The sequence below is a fragment of the Aethalodelphis obliquidens genome, unplaced genomic scaffold (genome assembly GCF_003676395.1).
Source record: "Aethalodelphis obliquidens isolate GAN/ISIS:26980383/991018 unplaced genomic scaffold, ASM367639v1 scaffold53, whole genome shotgun sequence".
Classification (NCBI taxonomy): domain Eukaryota; kingdom Metazoa; phylum Chordata; class Mammalia; order Artiodactyla; family Delphinidae; genus Aethalodelphis; species Aethalodelphis obliquidens.
Window position 1 is genome coordinate 11690343 of NW_020837997.1, and position 20326 is coordinate 11710668.

The 20326-nt window shown below is 54.3% G+C and overlaps 1 protein-coding gene across 1 annotated transcript in view; it reads left to right on the forward strand.

Moving 5' to 3' along the window:
- The window catches only part of ZFR2 (zinc finger RNA binding protein 2), a 43429-nt gene extending 36557 nt beyond the window's left edge, over positions 1–6872 (forward strand). The window contains exons 14-19 of the mRNA XM_027085513.1: positions 955–1093; positions 2565–2662; positions 3070–3165; positions 4600–4711; positions 5479–5576; positions 6315–6872. Of these exons, the coding sequence (XP_026941314.1) occupies positions 955–1093; positions 2565–2662; positions 3070–3165; positions 4600–4711; positions 5479–5576; positions 6315–6527 (756 nt within the window). The 3' untranslated portion in view covers positions 6528–6872. The remainder of the gene's footprint in view (positions 1–954; positions 1094–2564; positions 2663–3069; positions 3166–4599; positions 4712–5478; positions 5577–6314) is intronic.
- Positions 6873–20326: the final 13454 nt, after the last annotated feature.

The following is a 20326-nucleotide window of genomic DNA, read 5'->3' on the forward strand; positions in this document are numbered from 1 at the left end:
ACTAGCTGGGTCCTTCCATGTAATTGGACATTTAGGTTGTGTCCAGTGTTCTGTGTTACCAGTGAGGCTGCAGCAGATGAAGAACCTTGTACACACACTGCTCCACACACGTGGGAGCACGTCCCGGGGCAGAGTCACGGGGTCTGAGGCATGAGCCTGGAGGCTTCTGCTGAGTGTGGCCAGGTCAGCCTCCACCAGCAGTTTAGAGACGCATGGATTTGCCAGCCCAGCGCCTCCTCAGACTCTTGAGTTTTGTCCTTCCTACAGCTGACCATGGTACCCCATTCTAGTTTTAACGTGATCCTCCCTTGCCATGGGAGGGGTTTTTTTGTCATTATGTAGAAAGGGTCACTTTGGTTTCTCTTTCTGCAAACTATCTATCACTTGCCAGTTTTTTTTTTTTTAAGATTTATTATTTAATTTTTGTGGCTGTGTCGGGTCTTAGTTATGGCACACGGGATCTTCACTGAGGCATGCGGGATCTCTGTTGCTGCACGCGGGCTTCTCTCTAGTTGTGGCATGTGGGTTTTCTCTTCACTAGTTGTGGCAGGCAGGCTCCAGGGCACGTGGGCTCTCCAGTTGAGGGGCGCAAGCTCAGTAGTTGTGGCACGCGGCATGTGAGATCTTAGCTCCCCGACCAGAGATTGAACCCGAGTCCCCTTTACTGGAAGGCAGATTCTTTACCACTGGACCACCAGGGAAGTCCCCACTTGCTGATTTTGCCGTTGGGTTGCTGATCTTGTTGTTATTGAGCTTTGGGTGTTTTTACATATGAAGGCACCTTGATGCTGGGTCTGCTGTCTGTATGCATTTCTACGTGTGCACTTCTGGAGGCTGGGGCTGTGTCTGTGTCCCTAGGAGGTTCCAGAACACCTGGCATGGGGCCTGGTACCCAACCGCGTCCTGCCTCTCAGCTGGAGTAATGAGGCCTCGTGTTGTATTTGCACCTCGTAGATGGTGACAGAGGACAAGTACGAGGTCTCCTCCGACCCTGAAGCCAACATCATCATCTCTTCCTGCGAGGAGCCCAGGATACAGGTCACTGTGTCCATCACCTCGCCTCTGATGCGGGAGGACCCCTCTGCAGACCGAGGTGCGTCAGGGCCCTTCCGTCCAGCCCTCCTCTCCACACACCCGGTGGCCTAGGGCAGCATCCGCCTCTGCTCTGGGCAGGAGGTGGGGGGGTTGCCACAGCCAGTTTCCGGCACTTTCGTCAGCCCGGATGCCCTGGTGAGATAAGAGCTGGGCCTTGGGGCTGCAGAGGAAGGGAGGTAGAGAGCTGGGGCAGAGTGTCAAGTGGCTCAGTACTCAGCTGTGGGGCATGTGCACGGGGAGCACTTCCTCCCATCCCTCCTGGCTGCCCCGCCCAGAGGAGACCAGCTGTGCCCCATCCCCCAGCAAGACAGGGACCCGGGGACCTGAGACAGATGTGCGTTGCCTGAGGCAGTGGGAGGGGGTGGGGGTGAGGCCAGAGGGCAGCCAACAGGGAGGGTGCAGGCCAAGCCAATGGGGATGCACCCGAGTCTCATCCAGCCGTGGAACCTCCTGGAACAGCCCTGGAGACTGTTTCCCAAACTCCAGTCTTTCTTGGACCCCCTTCATGATTGTTGTCAGATCTGAGGGCCACGAACCACTGATGCTTTCCTCTGAATCAATTCCTTTTTGACTCTTAAATTTTTAAAGAGGAGAGCCTTTGAACCGTAAGTGGAAAGCCGTTACCAGTTGTCATAAAGAGAGTGTCATCTGAAAATAAATACAGTGGGAAGAAAAAGTGATGCCCTTCAGTTCCAGGTGGAGGCCCTGCTCCGGCTTGCTCCGAGGCGGGGATTGGGAATGTCGGAAAGGGTTCAAGGTCCAAGGCCACGGAAAGAGGTGGACTGGAGGGGGCTAGAGAACCGGAAACCCCTCCGAGGGAGCCCCGGGCCCCCAAGAGCTGCGATGTCCCCACCCTGCTGGTTGCTGCTGGGAGGGGAGCTTTCAGCTTCCTCTGTTGCTTGCTCTCAGCCCCAGAGGAGCAGACCCAGGCCTGGGGGTTGGGGGGTTTATGGGTGAAAGAGAAACCTCTGCTCCCTCCTGTGACCTAAAACACCAGGACCTCGCAGAATAAGGGGAGAAGAATTTTCCTGAAGCAAGAAGAAGAAGGAATCAAAAACAGGCCAGAATTTCCCCCAGACACGGGGCCCTGGTCACCCGTGATGGCGTGTGCTCAAACCTGACCCGCTGTCTCCCTCTTAATTATGCATGCGGAAGTTTCTGGAAATCCAGCTTCATTCATAGTTTTCCATCTGAACCGTGATTTGCTAACCAAGGGAGTCAGCGCTGATGGCACCGGGTGACAAGCGTGGAGCTCTCTCCTCCTGAGAGCGCAGAACCCGGAGGAGATGGGATCTTCATGGAGAGGATGTCCGTGGTCCTTGCAGCATCCCGGAGAAAGGGCCAGCGAGCGGAACCATGTGTCTTCTGGATAAATGCAAAGAGACCTAGGGACCTGAGGGCCTGGCCAAGTGGCCCGGGCAGCGGGAGCAGGGAGAGGGGCGCCTGGCCCATGTGCCTTTCTCTTCTAGAAGGAACAGCGGCGCCTCCGCCTGACCCGGGAGATGTCCTGAGCTCAGAGAAGTGCCTCCAGTCGCTGGCTGCCCTCCGCCATGCCAAGTGGTTCCAGGTCAGGGGTCGGGCCCAGAGCGGGCTCCCAGTACAAATGAGGGACAGACGTGGGTGGGGCGGTTCCTTGGCCGGCTGCTCGACCCACGTGTCCACGCCCAGCGCTAACCTGATGGAGGTTGCATCCTGGCTGATTGGGTCGGGAACCTGAAAGGAGGGACCACCACTCTGGGGGTGGGGGGCCGCAACGGCCGGCACTAGGGCTCAGCCGTGGGCCGTTTGGGAATGGAGTCTGCTTCCAGTCGCCAGCTGTGAGGCCGGCCGGCCCATGCCTCCCGGAGTCCCTCACTGCCTCCACCCCCGGCTGGGCTCGCTGCCGCTGGATCAGCCCTTGTTCCCTCGGCCCTGTGCACATCCCCCCCTTGGCCACGGCTCCCTGGAGCTAACCATGTGCTTCTTTCCCCGAAGGCGAGAGCCAGCGGCCTGCAGCCCTGTGTGATCGTCATCAGGGTCCTTCGGGACCTCTGCCAGCGTGTGCCCACCTGGGGGGCCCTGCCGGACTGGGTAAGGCAGTGCCAGGGGGCTGGCCCTGCTTTAGGAAGCCCCCAACCCCTGATAGGCCACAGCCCTGGGAGGCCGAGCCTCATTTCCTGGTTCAGCGCTCAGCTTTCCAACAAAGAGCTGGTGTCCGTCTGAGCGCCGGGAGAGGTGGATCGCGGTGGGGCATATCGGGGTCCCTTGGCCCCAGGGTGAGGCTTGCTACAGACACAGTCTCATTTGACTGCATTATCTGGAACCCACAAACTTGCGGGCAGAATCAGGAAGCATGCAAATACAAGGGCGCCCCAGCAAGAGGTGGAGTGTTTGCCTAGACCTGCAGGTGTCAGTGCAGAGGCCCCCGTGAGGGCAGGCAGCCTGGTGCAGACCCACCTCCTCTGAAGGGGTGGTCCCCTGCGGCCCTGACACCCCCGGTCAGCAGGCCCCGAGCCCTTCTGCGGGGAGAGGATGCGAAGGCCCCCTGTCCCCCAAATCCCCAAGCTGCTGTGTTGTGAGACCCCCAGCTCCTGCCCTCCGTGGGCACCCCTGCCCCGTCTTTCAGGATCTCATCTCATCTGTGCGCCCCTCGGCAGGCCTGTCTCTGAGTGTCCCTCTCCCGTCACACACCCACTGATCCCCCAGCGAGCGCAGATGTGTAGGTTTTTAAGCCTTTCACCTTCGACATTATCCTTGGGAAGGAGGCCGAGTGCCCTGAACTTGGAGGTATGCGTGCATCTCATGTGCAGCCTTCTGCTGCCAGTTCATCGGCTCCCACACCCAAAGCCAGGTTCTTGGACCCTTCCCACCTGAGCCCAAGCTACCCTTGGCCTTGCTCATGAGGGCTCTGGTGCCCACCCGGACCTCGGCTTCCTGCCTATGGACCGGGGAGATATCCACTCTCAGCACCACCCCTGGTGGATGGCACAGTGGGTGGCTCTGTGCTGAGTGACAAGAGGGGTTCACTCAGACGCTGGGAGGACCCTGCATTCCCCGGAGCCCATTTCCCTGTAAGTATAGATGCAACCCCCATGACGGTCACAGCTCCGGCCCTGCCCTGGGACCCGGGCAGGTGGCTCCTTGGAGGTGGGGACAAGCCTGCGCGAGTCCCCAAGTCCTTGTGACCCTCATGGCCCTCACTGTCTGAACCTCGGGTCATGGAGAATGAGTTTCTTTTAACCCTCTTGACACTGGTTTGCAATGTTACCATCTATGGGATTTTGCTGATGTCAAAACTAGGCGAGAGAGTTCCCTAGAGAACTGAGAGAAACCCGCCCAAGGCCACACCAGGGTGGCAAGGCCCCGTTGACCCCCTCCTTGTAGAAGTTCAGGGGTGGGTGGGTGTGAGAGGAAGAGCTGGGAGGAGGGCCTCACATCCCCGGTCCCCTGGAGACCTGGCCGAGGCCGCACAGCCGCGCCGTCCTCAAAGGCCCGGGTCTCCTTCTCTGTCTCCACCCGGCCCAGGCCATGGAGCTGCTGGTGGAGAGGGCTCTGAGCAGCACGAAGGGGCCCCTGAGCCCCGGGAACGCCGTGAGACGGGTCCTGGAGTGCGTGGCCTCGGGGACGCTCCTGACAGGTCAGTCCCTGTCGGCTGGGAGCCCAGACCCTGGAGCACGTGGCAGAGACCAAGGGCCATGGCGGGGGCGGGGGGACGGGGGAGCGCGGAGGAGCCTCTTAGGAACACTCAAGAACCACGTCCAGCACAGGCAGGACAGCAGACACAGACGTGCACACACATGTCACCACTCAAGGGAGCCGCGCGGAGGTGTGGACCAGCCGGAAGGAGAGGCGGGGTGGAGGCTGGAGGGGAGGGGTCCGTGCCTTCTCTCAAGCTCCTCTGATGGCACACCCACCCTCTCTGGGGAGCCAGGGACAGCCCGGGGGACATTTCCGAAGGAAACAACAGGAATTCCATGATGGGCTTTGTACAAAGATGTTCACCACAATGTCCTTCACGGTAGCAGAAGGAGGAGAGCACGCATGTGGCCCGCGTGACATGTTAGATGCAAAACGGTGTTTTCCAGTCATTTCAGTGACATGGGACGATAGCATTTTAAGTGGAAGAAGAGGATGATACACTGGCCCGTGGTGTGAGCCTTTTCTGTAACTACATGCTCGCCCACGTGTGCACACACACACACACACACACACACACACACGCAGGCGGTGAGGAGGTCTGCTGAACGCGTGTGGGGCTGGAGGGAGGACTGGCAGGGGAGAGGCCCGGTGTGGCCCGTGGGCGCGAGGCGGCCAGGTGCAGACCCCCCAGCACTGCAGAGCCGCAGTGGCGCCTTCGTAAGGGTGCACTCTCCTTCTCTGCCACTCCCACCTCCCCTCTCAAAGATGGGCCAGGGCTCCAGGATCCTTGCGAGAGAGACCAGATGGACGCCCTCGGGTCCATGACCCTCCAGGAGCGGGAGGACATCACGGCCAGTGCCCAGGTAGGAGGCCAGCCCACGGGGCTCCCCGACTCAGGCCAGCTCGACCTGGCTGTGGACGGCCCAGGTCCCAGCCCCCATTCGCATCTGTGGTGCATCCCAGGAAATGGTCTGGGACTCCCCTTCCCACCCTCTCCCTTACAGAGACAGTTGGCTTGTGGGTGACAGGACTGCTTCCGGGGGCAGGGCCAGCCTGGCCCAGAAACAAAGTTACTCCCGTGATGAGGCGCAGACTTGGGGCCTCCTTGGCCGGTACTGTCCTCCCCAGCCCTGCCCTGTGGTCTGCAAATACCCAGCCAAGGCCTCCTGCTGGGCCTAAACAGCTTCAGGCCCCAAAGCAGAGACCCTATCTGTGGCTTCCCTTTTGTTTGCAAATTTTTACTTATAAGCAAGTCTCCCAGCAGTACAGAAATCGCACTGGGCCTGACATTTATGAATGGCCTTCAGTGGAAAGAGTCAAATTGCTCTTGATCAGAGCCGAACCTGGAGAGGCAGGATCTAAGGTCCCTGTAGCGAGGAGAGAAAGAGCTGAAATTCCAAGGGGCTTCCTGGCACAGTACTTGCCACCAGCTGGCGCAAGCAACTCCCAGTACAGTTCTTCACGCCCAAGGGTGACGTGAGCTCTGCAGTTGCTAGAAGGGTGTCGAGGATGCCCAGCAAGCCCCCAAGTCCTCACGGGGCCCTGAGAGTCGGGCCAGGAGGCCGCGGGCAGAAGGGTCCTGACGGGTCGTTTGCCCCCAGCACGCCCTGCGCATGTTGGCGTTCCGGCAGATCCACAAGATCCTGGGCATCGACCCTCTGCCGCCCCCCAAAAGCAGGCCTGGGGCGCGCTTCCGGAAGAGGCCACGGGAGGCAAGCGAGGCCGAGGCCGAGGAGGGCGCCGGCCAAAGGAAGCGGGCTGGCGGGGCAGAGAGGGGCCCGTGTGAGCAGCCTCGCCTCCCCAACGGGACCTGATGCCCCACCGAATGGCTGCTTCACCCCTGACGCTGGGCAGTCCTGTTTTCCTTTGCAGTAATGTTCCATAGATTTCTTTAAAGACACTTGTGCTTAATCATTAGCAAAATCTCTTCATCTGGCGATTTCAGCTGCAGGATTTGGGGCACAGCGCCCCAAGGCCTGCCTTCACCCGGGCGAGAAGGTGCAGCACAATTTTAAACCCTGGCATTTCTTGCTAGCTTTAAACTCACCCTGTGGCCTACTAAGGGTGTGGGTTTTTAAATGGCTTTGTGAGGACACACCAGCCGTGCGTGGATTTGAAATCTCACGGGCAAGCCCCCTGGGGGTCCCACATCAGGAAGCCTGTCCCTGGAAGGTAGGTTGGGAGGATCTGGGGTGGTGGCCAAGCCTGAGAGTGTGCCCAGGCCGGGGTCCTCAGTCCCCAAGCCCAGTCTCCAAACACGCTGCCCCCTCCAGCTCCCCAGCCTGGAGACGGCCCCGCGGCCAGAGGTCTGCAGGGCCTGAGCTGGGCTCGTCCCCCAGCCCGCCGTGGGAGGGCCACAGAGCCGAAGGGTGGTGAGCATGCAGGCTGGGCACGCCCCTGACCCCCGGAGCATCTGTGGCCCCCATGGCACTGCACCCCGTGCCACTTCGGGCCTTCTGCACTACGAGGAACAGCTGTGTATGCCTCATTCGAGCTGGGTTTGCCATGTCTTTCTCCCGTCCTCCTTGCATAGGTGCAGCCAATGTGGCCCGCCCCTTGAAAGTGGAGTCTGGGGGCTCTGCCTGGTGCGGGGCACAGAATCAGGCGCCTCCTGGCACTGGTGGACATGAAGGCACCCTTGCCCAGCCCCCACCCCGATCTGTCCAAACTTCCCTCTTTGCGACAACTTCTCTTGTCCGGCTGCCCTGTGGCACTGAAGGAGATAAGTCCATCTTTGGGCTGACACGATCTTTTCTGGTCACTTGATTGTTTCAAGCTCATTTCTGTGTTTAAGGGACAGCCTGTGTGTGGCTTCACATCTAATGTCTTCGTAGAACTACCTGGAAGTTTGGGGGGTGGGGAATAAACGAGATATGCCTGTCTCTTGGTGTAGACTGCGCAGTCCTTCCTCAGGGTGCAGTGACCCTGCTGGGCCCCTGCCTGGGGCCCTGACCAGCCAGAACTTCTCCCCGAGGCTCTGAGGCTGGGAGTGTGGATGGGGAGGAGGTCCAAGGGGCTGGTGCCAGGTGTGGTGCCAGGTGTGGGCCTCTCAGGCCATCTCCACACTGAGGTCCCCTGGGAATGCAGAGGAGCCAGGCTCTGCAGACCCCACCCCCAATCCCGGGGATCTAGCCCAGGAAGCACTCATCTCACACACATCCCACAGCCACTCAAGGAACCCACCCTGGCCTGGTCCAGGAGATACACAGCGGGACCATCAGCGGGAGGGTTGGGGACCCGGAAGGCTTCCTGGAGGAGGGGGCAGCCAAGCTGAGTTGGGAGGGGTGGCTCTCCGCCTGCAGGCCCTCTACCAAGAGTTCCCCCGCAGTTTCCCCAAATTCTCATTGCAAACCTCAGGGGGTGGCGGTCCAGACAGGGAGAGGGCAGGTTGGAGGGCAGAGAGGGGAGGAGGCGGGCGAGGTTGCAGTGGCCCGTAGCGGAAGTGGCACATGCCCGTGGGCACAGACCAGGGCAGGGAGATAGCCAGGACCCCCTTCTCAGAGCTGGGCCAAGGGAGTGTCGGCCCCCCATGCAGGCAAAGCTTAGCCTGGTTCTACCAGACACATTATCTACCGGAAACAAGAAGCAGCCAGCTGGTGCGTGACCACTCCGACCTCCCCGGAAGGGCAGGCCGCTCTCCTCTGCCTCTGGGCCCTTCCTGAGGGAGCAGCACCCCAACAGCACGAGTGAAGGCAGAACAGCCCCTTGGCTACAGCTGTACACCGGGCACGGGGGACATTCTCCACCTCATGTGGGGGAGGCTTCACCCACACACACCCTCTCCCTCTGCATCTCTGTCGACAGCTCTGCTATTCATCCAGCTGCCCAGGATGACCACCACCACCACTGAGGAGTCCTTCTGGGTTCCTTTGTGCTCGGGGCTGAGCCATCTGGAAGTCCTATTGGTCCCACTTCTGTTGCTCTCCATTCACAGCCTCTAGCACTCTGCAGCTTCAACCCTCCAGCAACTGGGGCCTCAGGATAAAACTCAGGATTACACTCAAGATAAAACCCCAAATCCCGACAAAGCCCCCCCAGAGAACCCAACTGCCACCCTCTGCCTCAGTAACTCCACTTCAGACCTCCTAGTTTCTGCTGGTCCTCAGTGAACCAGCCAAACTTCTTCCTGCCCCAGGGCCTTTGCACATGCTTTTCCCACTGCCTGTTAAGCTCTTCCCCTGGCCTGTATGGCCAGCTGCTCCTCTCCTCCTTTGTGTCTCAGAGAGGCCTCCTTTAACACCTCAACCTGTCACATAACCCTATTCATTTCCTTTATGCCACACGCCACTGATTAAAATCCTTTGTTATCTGCCTTGCTCCCACGCTGTGAACTGTCTGCGGGCAGCAAGTATATCTGCCTTACCACGGCACCCCAGGTCTAGAATAGACCAAGTTTAGTAAATATGTTAATGCTTGCAACCATGCTCTGACCCTCAAGGATGGGTGTCTGTGTTGGAGGAATTCACCTCCTAGCAGATAAGAAGACACCGTTTGTTTCGGTGTCATCCCAGGAGATTACTGTACCGATCAGGATGACAGCCTTTGGCTAAGGCGGTGGCAAGAGGATGAAAGGAAGGGAGAACGGGTTGGCATTCAGGGGTGGCCATCACCGCTGCACTTTTGTGGAAAGCCCCTGTCCTGCTACCATGAGCCTTCCTCACATCCTGGCAGTAGCAGCTCAGGGAAGTCTCACGACCCACTGCTCACCATCCCATCCCTGCCTCCTAGGGAAAATGGATGTGATCTTCTCCAGGTGGTGTAAAACCAATCCAGTTGACAGAGCGTTAAATCTGCCCCCCGCCTCAGCAACTCCAGAACACCGAGTTTAGGCAATGCAGCCACAAAATAGACAGCTGGTTAGCGATGTACTCGGTCCAGATGGATGGGACACCTGGGCTATGGTGCTCGCTGCAGGCCTGAAGAGCGGTTGCTTCTCATCTTTCCTCTCCAGCCCTCTCCCCACCAGGCAGAGGACCCCAGAGCAGGCTGGCAGCTGGCGGGGTGACATGGGACCAGGCACTTGAGAATTCGGACCGCTGAACGGGGACAAGCAGCCCAAGACAGCGACGCAGGACCTCAGGCTTCGGGATACTGGTGGGCCAGCCTGGTTGCTAGGAGATGGTGGTGAGTGTAGGAGGGATGACGCGGGGCCGTGTGGGCAGGGCTGGAGCCAGACCTGGCAGGCAGTCCAGGAGAGACAGACATGAAAGTGCAGATCTGCCAACTCCACCTGCAAAGTCACCAATAACACAGAAAGAGAGCCACGAAAACGCACTGCGTCTCCTGGTCCAAATAAGTTGCACTCGGTGGTAGAGGGAGCATCTCCAAGGCTCAGCCAGTCCGAGGCTTCTCTGGGGAAATGTTGGCTCCATCTTCTCCCTGGTCACCCGTTAGTTTGGCTTCCGGAATGAGAAGATGTTTCAGGTAAGCGGATTAAGGCTCTGCTGAGTGGACAAGCCAGAGGACCCATGTTTCTCCTTAAGATGCAGAGGGCTGCCCGGGGTGAGGGGTGTGTGTGTGGGGGTATCACCCTGTTTATATCTGCCAAAGTTCTGAAAAATAAGTGTACTGGGAAACAGATACTTGCACACCCATGTTCACCGCAGCATGATTCACAGCAGCCAAAATGTGGGAAAAAGCCAAAAGCCAAGTATCCATTAACAGATGATAAACAAATGTGGTCCATCCATACAGTGGAATATTACTCAGCCTCAAAAAGGAAAGAAATTCTGACACCTGCTACAAATAACGTAGATGAACCTTGAGGACATGATGCTCAGTGAGAGAAACCAGACACAAAAGGACAAATACTGTCCGATTCCACTCATAGCAGGTCCCTAGAGGAGTCAAATCCACAGAGACAGGAAGTAGATGGTGGGGGGCAGGGGCTGGGGGAGGGGGAGGGGGAGTCAGTGTTTCATGGGGACAGAGTTTCAGTTTGGGCAGATGGAAAAGTTCTGGAGATGATGGTGGGGATGGTTGCCCAACAATGTGAAGATACTTAATGCCACTGAACTGTGCACTTAAAAATAGTTACAATGGTGAATTTTATGTCTATTTTAACACAATAAAAAATTTTTTTAATGTATTGGGTTTTCCAATTACAAAAATCTTGGAAGTTTCAGAAGAGTGGAAGAAGGGAAACAAAGTCAACCACTGTTAATACTCTGTGTTTCCTTCCAGTTTTCTCATTTTCTGCACTCTTGGTTACAGATGGGCTGTTTATACCACTTTGATTCCTCCTTTTCTTCAGTTGACATTATAACAACTTTGATTTCTCAACTGTGTTTTCGAGGTGCTTAGATATACTTTTCTAATTTAATTCTTCTGGAGACCTTTGGAGACACATCTGTTTCATTATTATTATGGTGCTAATATACACATAATATAAAATTCACCCCTCTATTTCAAAGTGTATGACTAAGTGGTTTTTGGTATTTTCACAGCGTTGTGTAACCATCACCAATATTTAATTCCAGAACATTCCATCATCCCCCAAAGAAGCCCCGTCCCCATTAGCAGTCACTCCCCATCCCCCTCCCCAGCCCCTGGCAATCATGAATCCACTTTCTGTCTCTGTGGATTTGCCTGTTCTGGATATTTTACACAAGTGGAATCACACCCTGTGTGTCCTTCTGTGTCTGGCTTCTCTCACTGAGCATCATGCTCCCAAAGTCCATCCATGTTGCCGTGTATGTCAGTGTTTCACTCTTTTTTTATGGATGATAATATTCCAGTGTGTGGGTGGACCACATTTTACCCATTCACCAGTTGATGGACATGTGGGTCATTTCTACTTTTTGGCTACTATGAAGAGATGTAATTTTTAATAGCTGCATAACATTCCACCAAATGAACATACCCTAATTTGCTTAACTGTTCCCCTACTGTTGGACATTTAGATTGTTTTCAAATTGTAAATTATACCTCTGCAAACACGTTCCTGAACATTTGGGATTCTCTCCCTTCCACAGATGCCCAAGATTGAAAGGCATGAACATTTTAAGGCATTTGAAACTTCCATGTAGAAGACCGCATTCCACCAGAGGTTTGCGAGTTCTCCCGCACACCTCCCCCCCCACTGCAGACAAAGGAGCCTCATTCACGGTCCCCAAGTCAGGACTGTGCCCTCTTATTTTCCAAAATTCTTTCCTGCACATACGTTTAACAGTTAGGTTTCATTCTGCCACATCTTGTATCCTCATTATGCTGTTCTTTCATTATCTCATTCATTCAACACATGTTGATTGAACACCTATTATGTGCCATGGGCCATCACTCATAGGGCTTCCCTGTGTCTCCCATTGAGAATGTTGAAATTTATTCAATTTCAATCAGCAAACACCACTTTCTTGGGAGAACCCAAAGATGAACCAGAGTTGTCACTTCCTGCAGTGAGGGTGACTCCGTGGCCCTTTATCATATTAGCCATGGGGTGTCAGGTGCTCACTTCACCTCCTAAGCCTCTTATAAAATTGGATTAAAACTCATAGCAGCAAACTTGTAGAGCTGTGGGGAGAACTCAGTAATAAAATGCATTTTTTTAAACACTTGCTGCCCAGAAAGGTATAGCCTCAGGGACACGGGCATGATGGAGGGCACGGGTGAGAGTGAAAACCAGTGATTAAAAGGGAAGTCACGCATGTTCCATGTGTGAGAAAAGCCCTGTAGGTGCTGCTGATGTTTGGGGACTCCCCAACAGTGGCCAGTCCCCCCACAATTACCCCCAGAGTGAAGCCACTCCCATGGCGAGGGGCTTCCTGTCAGCTCTGTAGCCCTCCCCTCATAAACGTTAGCCAGCGAAGAGGCCAAAACCCAAAGAGAGGGGGGAAAAGTAACTTGGAGGAAAGAGAGAATGAGAACAGAAGAAAGCAATTCTAGAAAAAAACCTTATGCATATATATTATCCTCAGAGAGCGAATAGAAAGTTCACTAGCCAGGAAACAAGTTTAAATTTGCCTTTTGAAAAAGAACATTCAAAGAACCAGAAGAAGCTCTTGGAAATGAAAAACCTGAGGATCAAAATTCAAATGGCAACAGAAGCGTTGGAAGAAAAAAAAAAACAGAATGAGAAGATAAAAAGAAAAAAAATGTAGACAAGAAAATTAGATCGATCCAGGAAGCCCAATATACGACAAAGAAGAGTTCCACAGAGAGAGGCCAGAGAAATTAAAAGTGGAAAAATCACCAGTGACATCATCCAAGAAAGTTTGCCAGGAATGGAAGATATGATAGAGCCCACTGAATGTACAGCACCACAGGTGAAAAATAGACCCATACCACACCCACACTGTGAAAATGCAAGATGTGGAGAATAAAGAGAAGATGGAGCAGATTCTACAAGCTTCCAGAGAGAAAGGGAGTGACAAGCAGAAAATGAGGAAGCAGAATGGTTCAGATTGTTCAACTGCCCAAGACTGGAAGCTGGAAGACCTAAGGCAAGGGAATATATCCACTACTCAGAACACTTGTCCTCAGCCAAACCACCAATCACACAGGAGAGCTGAAGGAAAACACTTTCTCTGGAAATGCCCAGGGAGTATACCTTCCCAAAACAAGGGCACAAACCAAGAAACAGGAGACCTTACCCCAAGAAACTGGAGCTACATCCCAGGAATCCCAGGAGCTGAAGAAGAGGAGCCAGAATCACAACCGGGCAAAAACTGCCCCTGTGTGGAGAAGTTAGTTCCACCTGAGGGGCCTGGGGAGAGAGAGAGTCACAGACACACAAAAAAACAAAGGCAATCACTAACTCCAGGAAAATCAAAAAACAAGTCCTAGAAAATAAAAGTGTTCCTTAGTGCACACTGTTGCACTGTGAACAATATTTTCATATAATAACATAAGCACTGAATATTCATTTAAACAAAAGTTGTGATATAAATTTTGGGAGAGCAATATGCCTAATAGAGCTAAATCTATACTTTCAGGAGTAGGAAATCAATGGACAATGTTCAACTGGTAAATCCAGAGATGTGTAAACCATTATTTGGGAAGATGGAAGCAAATGGCAGAGAAACAGCCAATAGAAACAGCAGTGGCAGCCCTTGGGGAGTGAGACACACAGTGCTTTGTTTAAAACAGTTTTTTTTTAAGCTTCGCACAGTCTTCAGCACACAGCCAAACACTCTACAAGTATTGCTACTATTAATTTTGACAAGAAGAAAACATCCATACTTTCGAGGGGCTCATCGCTGAGTCGGGGAGCTTTAGGTAGTTTGGAGAACACTTGAGAGCTTACTACGTGCCATGAATAGCGACACATTTAATTTAATAGATGAGAAGTGCACTTACAGGATCAAATAGATTAGAAAATGTGCCTACTTATAAGAAAATAAAGACAGAGAGAGACCAGAGGTCAGCAAACTACAGCCCACTTACCCACCATCTAGCGCACACCATTTGATTTTGTGCATCCAGTGAGCTAAAAATGGTTCTTTACATTTTTAAAAAAATATTTTTAAAATTAATTAATTAATTTTTCGCTCTGTTGGGTCTTCGTTTCTGCACGCGGGCTTTCTGTAGCTGCGGTGAGCGGGGGCTACTCTTTGTTGAGGTGCGCAGGCTTCTCATTGCGGTGGCTTCTCTCGTCGCGGAGCATGGGCTCTAGGCCCGTGGGCTTCAGTAGTTGTGGCACTCGGGCTCAGTAGTTGTGGCTCGAGGGCTCTAGAGCACAGGCGTAGTAGTTGTGGCACATGGGGTTAGTTGCTCCGCAGCATGTCGGATCTTCCCGGACCAGGGCTCAAACCCGTGTCCCCTGCATTGGCAGGCAGATTCTTAACCACTGCGCCACCAGGGAAGCCCGGTTCTTTTAAATGGCGGGGAAAAAAGAGTCACAATATTGCATGACATGTGAATAGTACATGAAGTTGAAATTTCAGCATCCATAAGTAATGTTTTATTGGAATGCAGCCGTACCTCTTCTCTTTCCCTTGTGTTCTCTCTGGTGGCTTTCGAGCTACAACAGCAGAGCTGAGTAGTCAAGACATGTGGCCCTTGACAGAGAGTTTGCTGACTCCTACGTTAGAGGATGAGGGTGTGGGGGACAGGATGGGGAGGATCAAGGTGGGATCCTGGAGCAGGGGCACAGGGGCAAGTCTTCCGGTACCTTGTGGATCGCCCGCTGTCCCTCTGACTTTACCCTCTCACACAAGTCTGCGTTCATTTGTTCTGGGAGGGCCTACCGCGTGCCAGGCTCCAGAGATAAATGCTTGCCCAGGCCAGAGCCAGTCCCTGCCCTCGCTCACGGAGCCTACACTCTGTCAAGGGGAGCAAGGTGAGTCAAAGGCAATCAACAGGAGCGAGTAAGACAGGGTAACCGGCAGTGATTCGGGCTTTGATGGTGGGTGGCCCCTCTGAGTGGTCAGGCACCGTCTCTTGGAGGAGTTGGAAATGATAAGAAGGAGGCTGCCTTGCGAAGAGCTGAGAGGAGCACACGCTAGGAGGCCAAAAACAGCACGTGCAAAGGCCCTGAGGCTGGACGGTGCCTGGAGCATTTGAGGAATAGGAGAGAGCTGGGAGCAGAGAGGTGACAGCGGCCTGCTAAGCCACAGCGGGGAGCTGGGTTTCGCGAGCACAGCAGGCACCAGGGGAAGGTTCCAAGCCAGGAGGTGACACAGACCCAGGTTACATATATTGAACCCTTGAGCATGCCTGGGAAGTGAGGTGCCCAGCTCCACCTTTGGTACAAGGAAGACGGGACCAAGGGACATGGGGGAAGAGCAGGCACCCTCTCCCATCAAAGGCAGATCCGCCTGAAGCTCACCCTTGGCACCCAAAGTGGGTCGTCCAAGAGGCCCTTCCTTGGACAAGTCAAGAATGGCCCAGCAGACCGCACTCTGGTTGCAAAGCATTTTTCCTCGAAAGAGGGGAGTATTCCTGCGCTGAATCCCCTGCGTCCCCTGGCAGGGAGAGAAAGCTAAATTTAAAGGTGTGTTAACTGGGGCAGTCTGATCCAGCCGAGTCTGATCCGGCGTGCTTCAGCCGAAGATCCACTGGGGCCCCGCAGCTCAGCTGTCCCCACACCTGGCAGCAGCTGCCCTGCCTCACCTGTCCCTCCACATCCAGAAAGCTGTTACTGGCACATTCTCTTTGGGAGGTCGACCGGGTGCCCCACACCTTGCCGGGCAGCCGGTATGTGGGCCCTGGAGCCAGACGGGCCTGAGCTTAAAGCCCAGCCCACCACTCCCCATGTCCTGGAGCATGGCACCCTCTGAGCCTCAGCTTTCTCATCTGCAAAATGGGTCCAATGAGAGCGCTCACCTCACAAGTGACAGGCACTGCTCATTACCTCTTCTCTCCCCAACATTCACTGGCTTAAAACGTATGTTCTGAGCACGTGCTGTGTGCCAGGTACTGAGGCCACAGCAGTGAATGACACCGTCCAAAATCCCTGCCTTCAGGGAGCTGATATTCTAGAGAAGACGCAGCTAGTAAACAAGATAAAGTAAAATATATGTTTGGTCTGAACGTGGTAGTTCTACAGAGCTTCAAAGGAAGGGGGTGTGAAGTGTCAGCGGGTTGAAATATTCTGTGGGGTTTCTGGAATGTTGGGTATGTCTGGGGAAGTGTCCCAGGCAGGAGGAACAGGAATGCAAAGGCCCTGAGGTGGGAGTGAACCTGGGAGCTTTGAAGAAGAGGAGGCCAATGCTCCTGCCTCCCCCTCTTCCTTGGCCCCTAGTGTAAAGTCCATATTTCCCAGCTTCCCCTGCTCCTGGGTTTGGCCTTGTAGCTAAATTCTACCCAATGGGAAGAAGGGAAGATCTCATGTGCATCTTGCAGGAAAAGTCCTTAAAGGGAAGAGGTACACCATTGTTCTCTGAAACTTCCTGCTTCCTATTGGCTGGAATGCAGATGGGATAGATGGAGCTTGAGCAGTCATCTTGTATCAAGAGGTGGAAATTCAAGTGCTGAGAAAGGCAGAGCCAGAAGACGCAGGAGCCTGGGTCCCCGTCACAGCCCTGGATTGCCTCCCTCAGAGAGGATTAATTCCTATCTAATTCAAACCTCTAGCACTGGGGGTCTTCCACCCCATGTAGCCAGTCCTAATTCCAACTGATGCATTATGTAAAGTGCCTGTCACATCATGCCCTTTGTTCATGCCTACTACGATTTTCCTCTGTATTAGTAAAGGAGAATAAGAAATGTGCCCCGCCCTTGAGAAGTTTAGAACCCCAGTGGGGGAGTCCGGGGGCCTGACTCTCAGCCCCAGCCAGCTGTGTGATCAAGGGCAAGCAGCCTCGCCTCTCTGTCACAGCTGCTCCAATTCCAAAGAGAGAGGATTGGCCCCAATAATCTCCAGGAGTTTGGAGAAGGGAGGGTTGGGCAAACTGCAACAGTGAAAACAGGAGAAAGATGAGAAAGGTGATGAACAGTGAGATTTGGACGAGCAAAAGAAAGGTCTTTGGGAGGGGGATGGGGTAGGTCCATCAGGACTCCTCTGTTGCCAGCGCCACCTGACCCGGTGGGTGGACGGCGGATTTATCAGCTTGTGGAAGGGGACACCCAGGAGTTCCCTCTTCCTAGCTGGGTTTAGGGCAACCTAATCTGACTCACCAGTTCCACATCATAGAGTCCGTTCATTTCTTTTCTTTTTTTCTTTTGGCCACTCGGAATGTGGGATCTTAGTTCCCCTACCAGGAATCGAACCCACACCTCCTGCATTGGAATCGCGGAGTCTTAACCACTGGACTGCCAGGGAAGCCCCGATTCCGTTCATTTCAACACCCAACTCCTGGTCCCATTTTCAGTATTAAGCATCCCTTTGGTTGCAAGTGGTAGAAACCCCCTCCCGAAGCCACCAAAAAGCAAAGACCAGCTTCCAACACTAGGCAGAGCATGAACTCCAGGCATGGCTGGATCCAAGCATTTGAATTCTCCCCAAGGGGTTCAGTCTCTCTGCTTCCCTTGGGCTGGTTCCTTCTCAGGCAGGCTGATGGGCTTAATCACTAAGGCCAGGTCCACGCCCCTCACACAGCAAGATGAGAGGGCTACTGTTTTGTCCTTTCAGGGCATAGAAGTGGGGTCTTACTCTGAGAAGGGTGGGGAAGGCTTCAGAAAGATGGCGAGAGCTGGGGATGCCCTCTGGACAAGGGGGTAGGAGACATCCCAGGCAGAGGGGACAGCCAGGCAAACTCCTGGAGTTCAGCACTGCCAGACTGGGAGATACTTGGTAGGAGCAGGAGACGAGGCCCGGGGGGTCAGCTGGAGGCTGAACACGAAGAGCCCTGAGTGCCGGACTGAGCATCTGAGGCTCTGTCCTCGGGCAGTGGGGAGCTATGCAAGGGTATAGAGTGTGGAGTGGGGGGGGGGGGCACAACCACGTTTTCATCCCGTGTTGGTGCAGTGGAAGGTGTATGATAGCAAGGCGGAAAACTGGAGGCAACCAGGAGAGCAGGGAGGGGGCTTCTGTGTCACCAGCCTGCACCACATGGCTTGCCTGGGGCGGGGTGGGGTCAGAGAATTTCTGGAATCAAGTCAACAGGACTGAAATGTGGAGGGTGAGGAACCTGGCACTGGGGAAGTCTGGGAGACTGATCCATGATGTGGCTACCAACTGGCTTCAGGCTGGTAGAAGGCAAGAGACAGGAGAAACTGGTATTGCCACCTGCAGGGACTGGAAGAGCCATCGCGTCTTTGTGATTCAAAGTGGCTGGTTCTTGGATGCCTCCAGAGATGGGGAGCTCACCCCTTATGACCCAAATAAACCATGGACTCAAATCTATCCCCCTAGGGTCAGGCACAGCTCCATGCCCCATGCCCACACCATGGGGGCCTCCCTCACCCAGGCCAGCCCTTGTTGCTTTGGGCACCTGACACTGTCTCCTTTTAAGACTGTCGTCCAGAGCTTCCCTGGTGGCACAGTGGTTAAGAATCCGCCTGCCAATGCAGGGGACATGGGTTTGAGCCCTGGTCCGGGAAGATCCCACATGCCACGGAGCAACTAAGTCCATGTGCCACAATTACTGAGCCTGCGCTCTAGAGCCTGCAAGCCACTACTACTGAGCCCACGTGCCACAACTACTGAAGCCCGCACGCCTAGAGCCTGTGCTCCGCAACAAGAGAAGCCACTGCAGTGAGAAGTCCACGTGCCACAATGAAGAGTAGCCCCTGCTCGCTGCAACTAAAGAAAGCCCGCGTGCAGCAACGAAGACCCAACACAGCCAAAAATTAATTAATCAATTAAATTTTTTTAAAAAGACTGTCCTCCAGTCTCAACACCTCTGGTTTCTCTGGTTATTCATTCCAGGGAAGAGCCTCCCAGAGTGTGGGACAAGGACCGCTGGGGGTCCTGGGGAGGATGTCGATGTTTCTCAGACACCAAGTATCATGGTTTTGCAGGGAGAGAAAGCAGACCCCTTCGACCTCCTCCCATCTCTCTGGCTGCATCAAGGAGAAAGTCTCCATGGGGTGCCAGGGTGTTGGGGTGTCTTAAGCACAGGCTCATGGCCTTGCTGAGCAGAGCAGGCAGACTTCCATCGTGGGCCTGGGGCCGCTGAAGTGGCTGGTGTGACTCTAATAGTGCTGCTGGGTTTCCGCTGTGGCTACTTTGACGTTGCATTTCTATTTTGGGCAAGTGTTGATGGTTTGCCATATATGGTTGGCCTCCAGTGACCCCGCTAAATGCCGGCTGCAGGGTCCCCAGCCCCTTGGTCCAAAGCAGTTCCCGTGGCTGGGAAGGGGGGGCTGGGGCACACCCTGGGATGATCCCACAGCCAGATCCATGGAGCACAGGGAGACTGACGAGCAGGAAACCTCCCTGCAAATGCTGCCAGCATTAGTAAATTACACCACCACAGAGAAAGACGTCCTCCCCCTTGCTCGCCTCCTACCTGCTTCCTTCACTGAGAATAACCCTTTGCTGGTTGGAGGGTCCCCTTCTGGAATGTCCCCCTTGGACTTACTGTCTCCTGTGTAATGTGAATGGGATCGTGCATTTTGTTTTGTATCACATTCTGGTAGGTGGTGGTTGTTTTTGACAATCAGAGATTTTAGCATTTTCATACACATAGTTTCCTAGTTTTTGTTGCATAATATTGCATGATATTGAATATCTATAATTCTTGTAACTGGGCCTCTATTGCCAGAAGTCACATGACACCTTAGAGGCAGAGACAGCCTTTTGGAGTACCAGAAAATTAAATTCTGGGCATCTTGCTTCATCACCCTGCTGAGATCAGCTTCATCCTTGTCCAAGCGGAGTCCTCCACTCATAGAAAGAATTGTAAGGGAGATCGCAGAGCGACAGCTGGAAGCCAGGCCCCCAGGCCATCAAATGCTCATCAGGTTGTCCTCTGAGCTGGAAGCTGGTGCTGCCTGGCCCTACAGAGGAGGAAACTGAGGCTGGGAGGAGGCAGCACCTGCCTCTGGCACAGCTGCGTTGGCGCTGTGGAGGCCCCACTCTTACTGTCCAAGGACGGCTGCTCTGCCAGGAGGCCTCCAGTTCCAGATGATTTTTTTCCTGTGGCCCCAATTTTCCCTTAATGTCGTTGATGATGATAAGGATATTCATAGTGGTTGACATTTTGAGGGCTTTCTTTGCTCCAGGCACCAGCAGCCCTCTCCAGGGGCCAGGTACTGAAATGAGATCCTTGTTGTTAGAGGAGTTGACTGA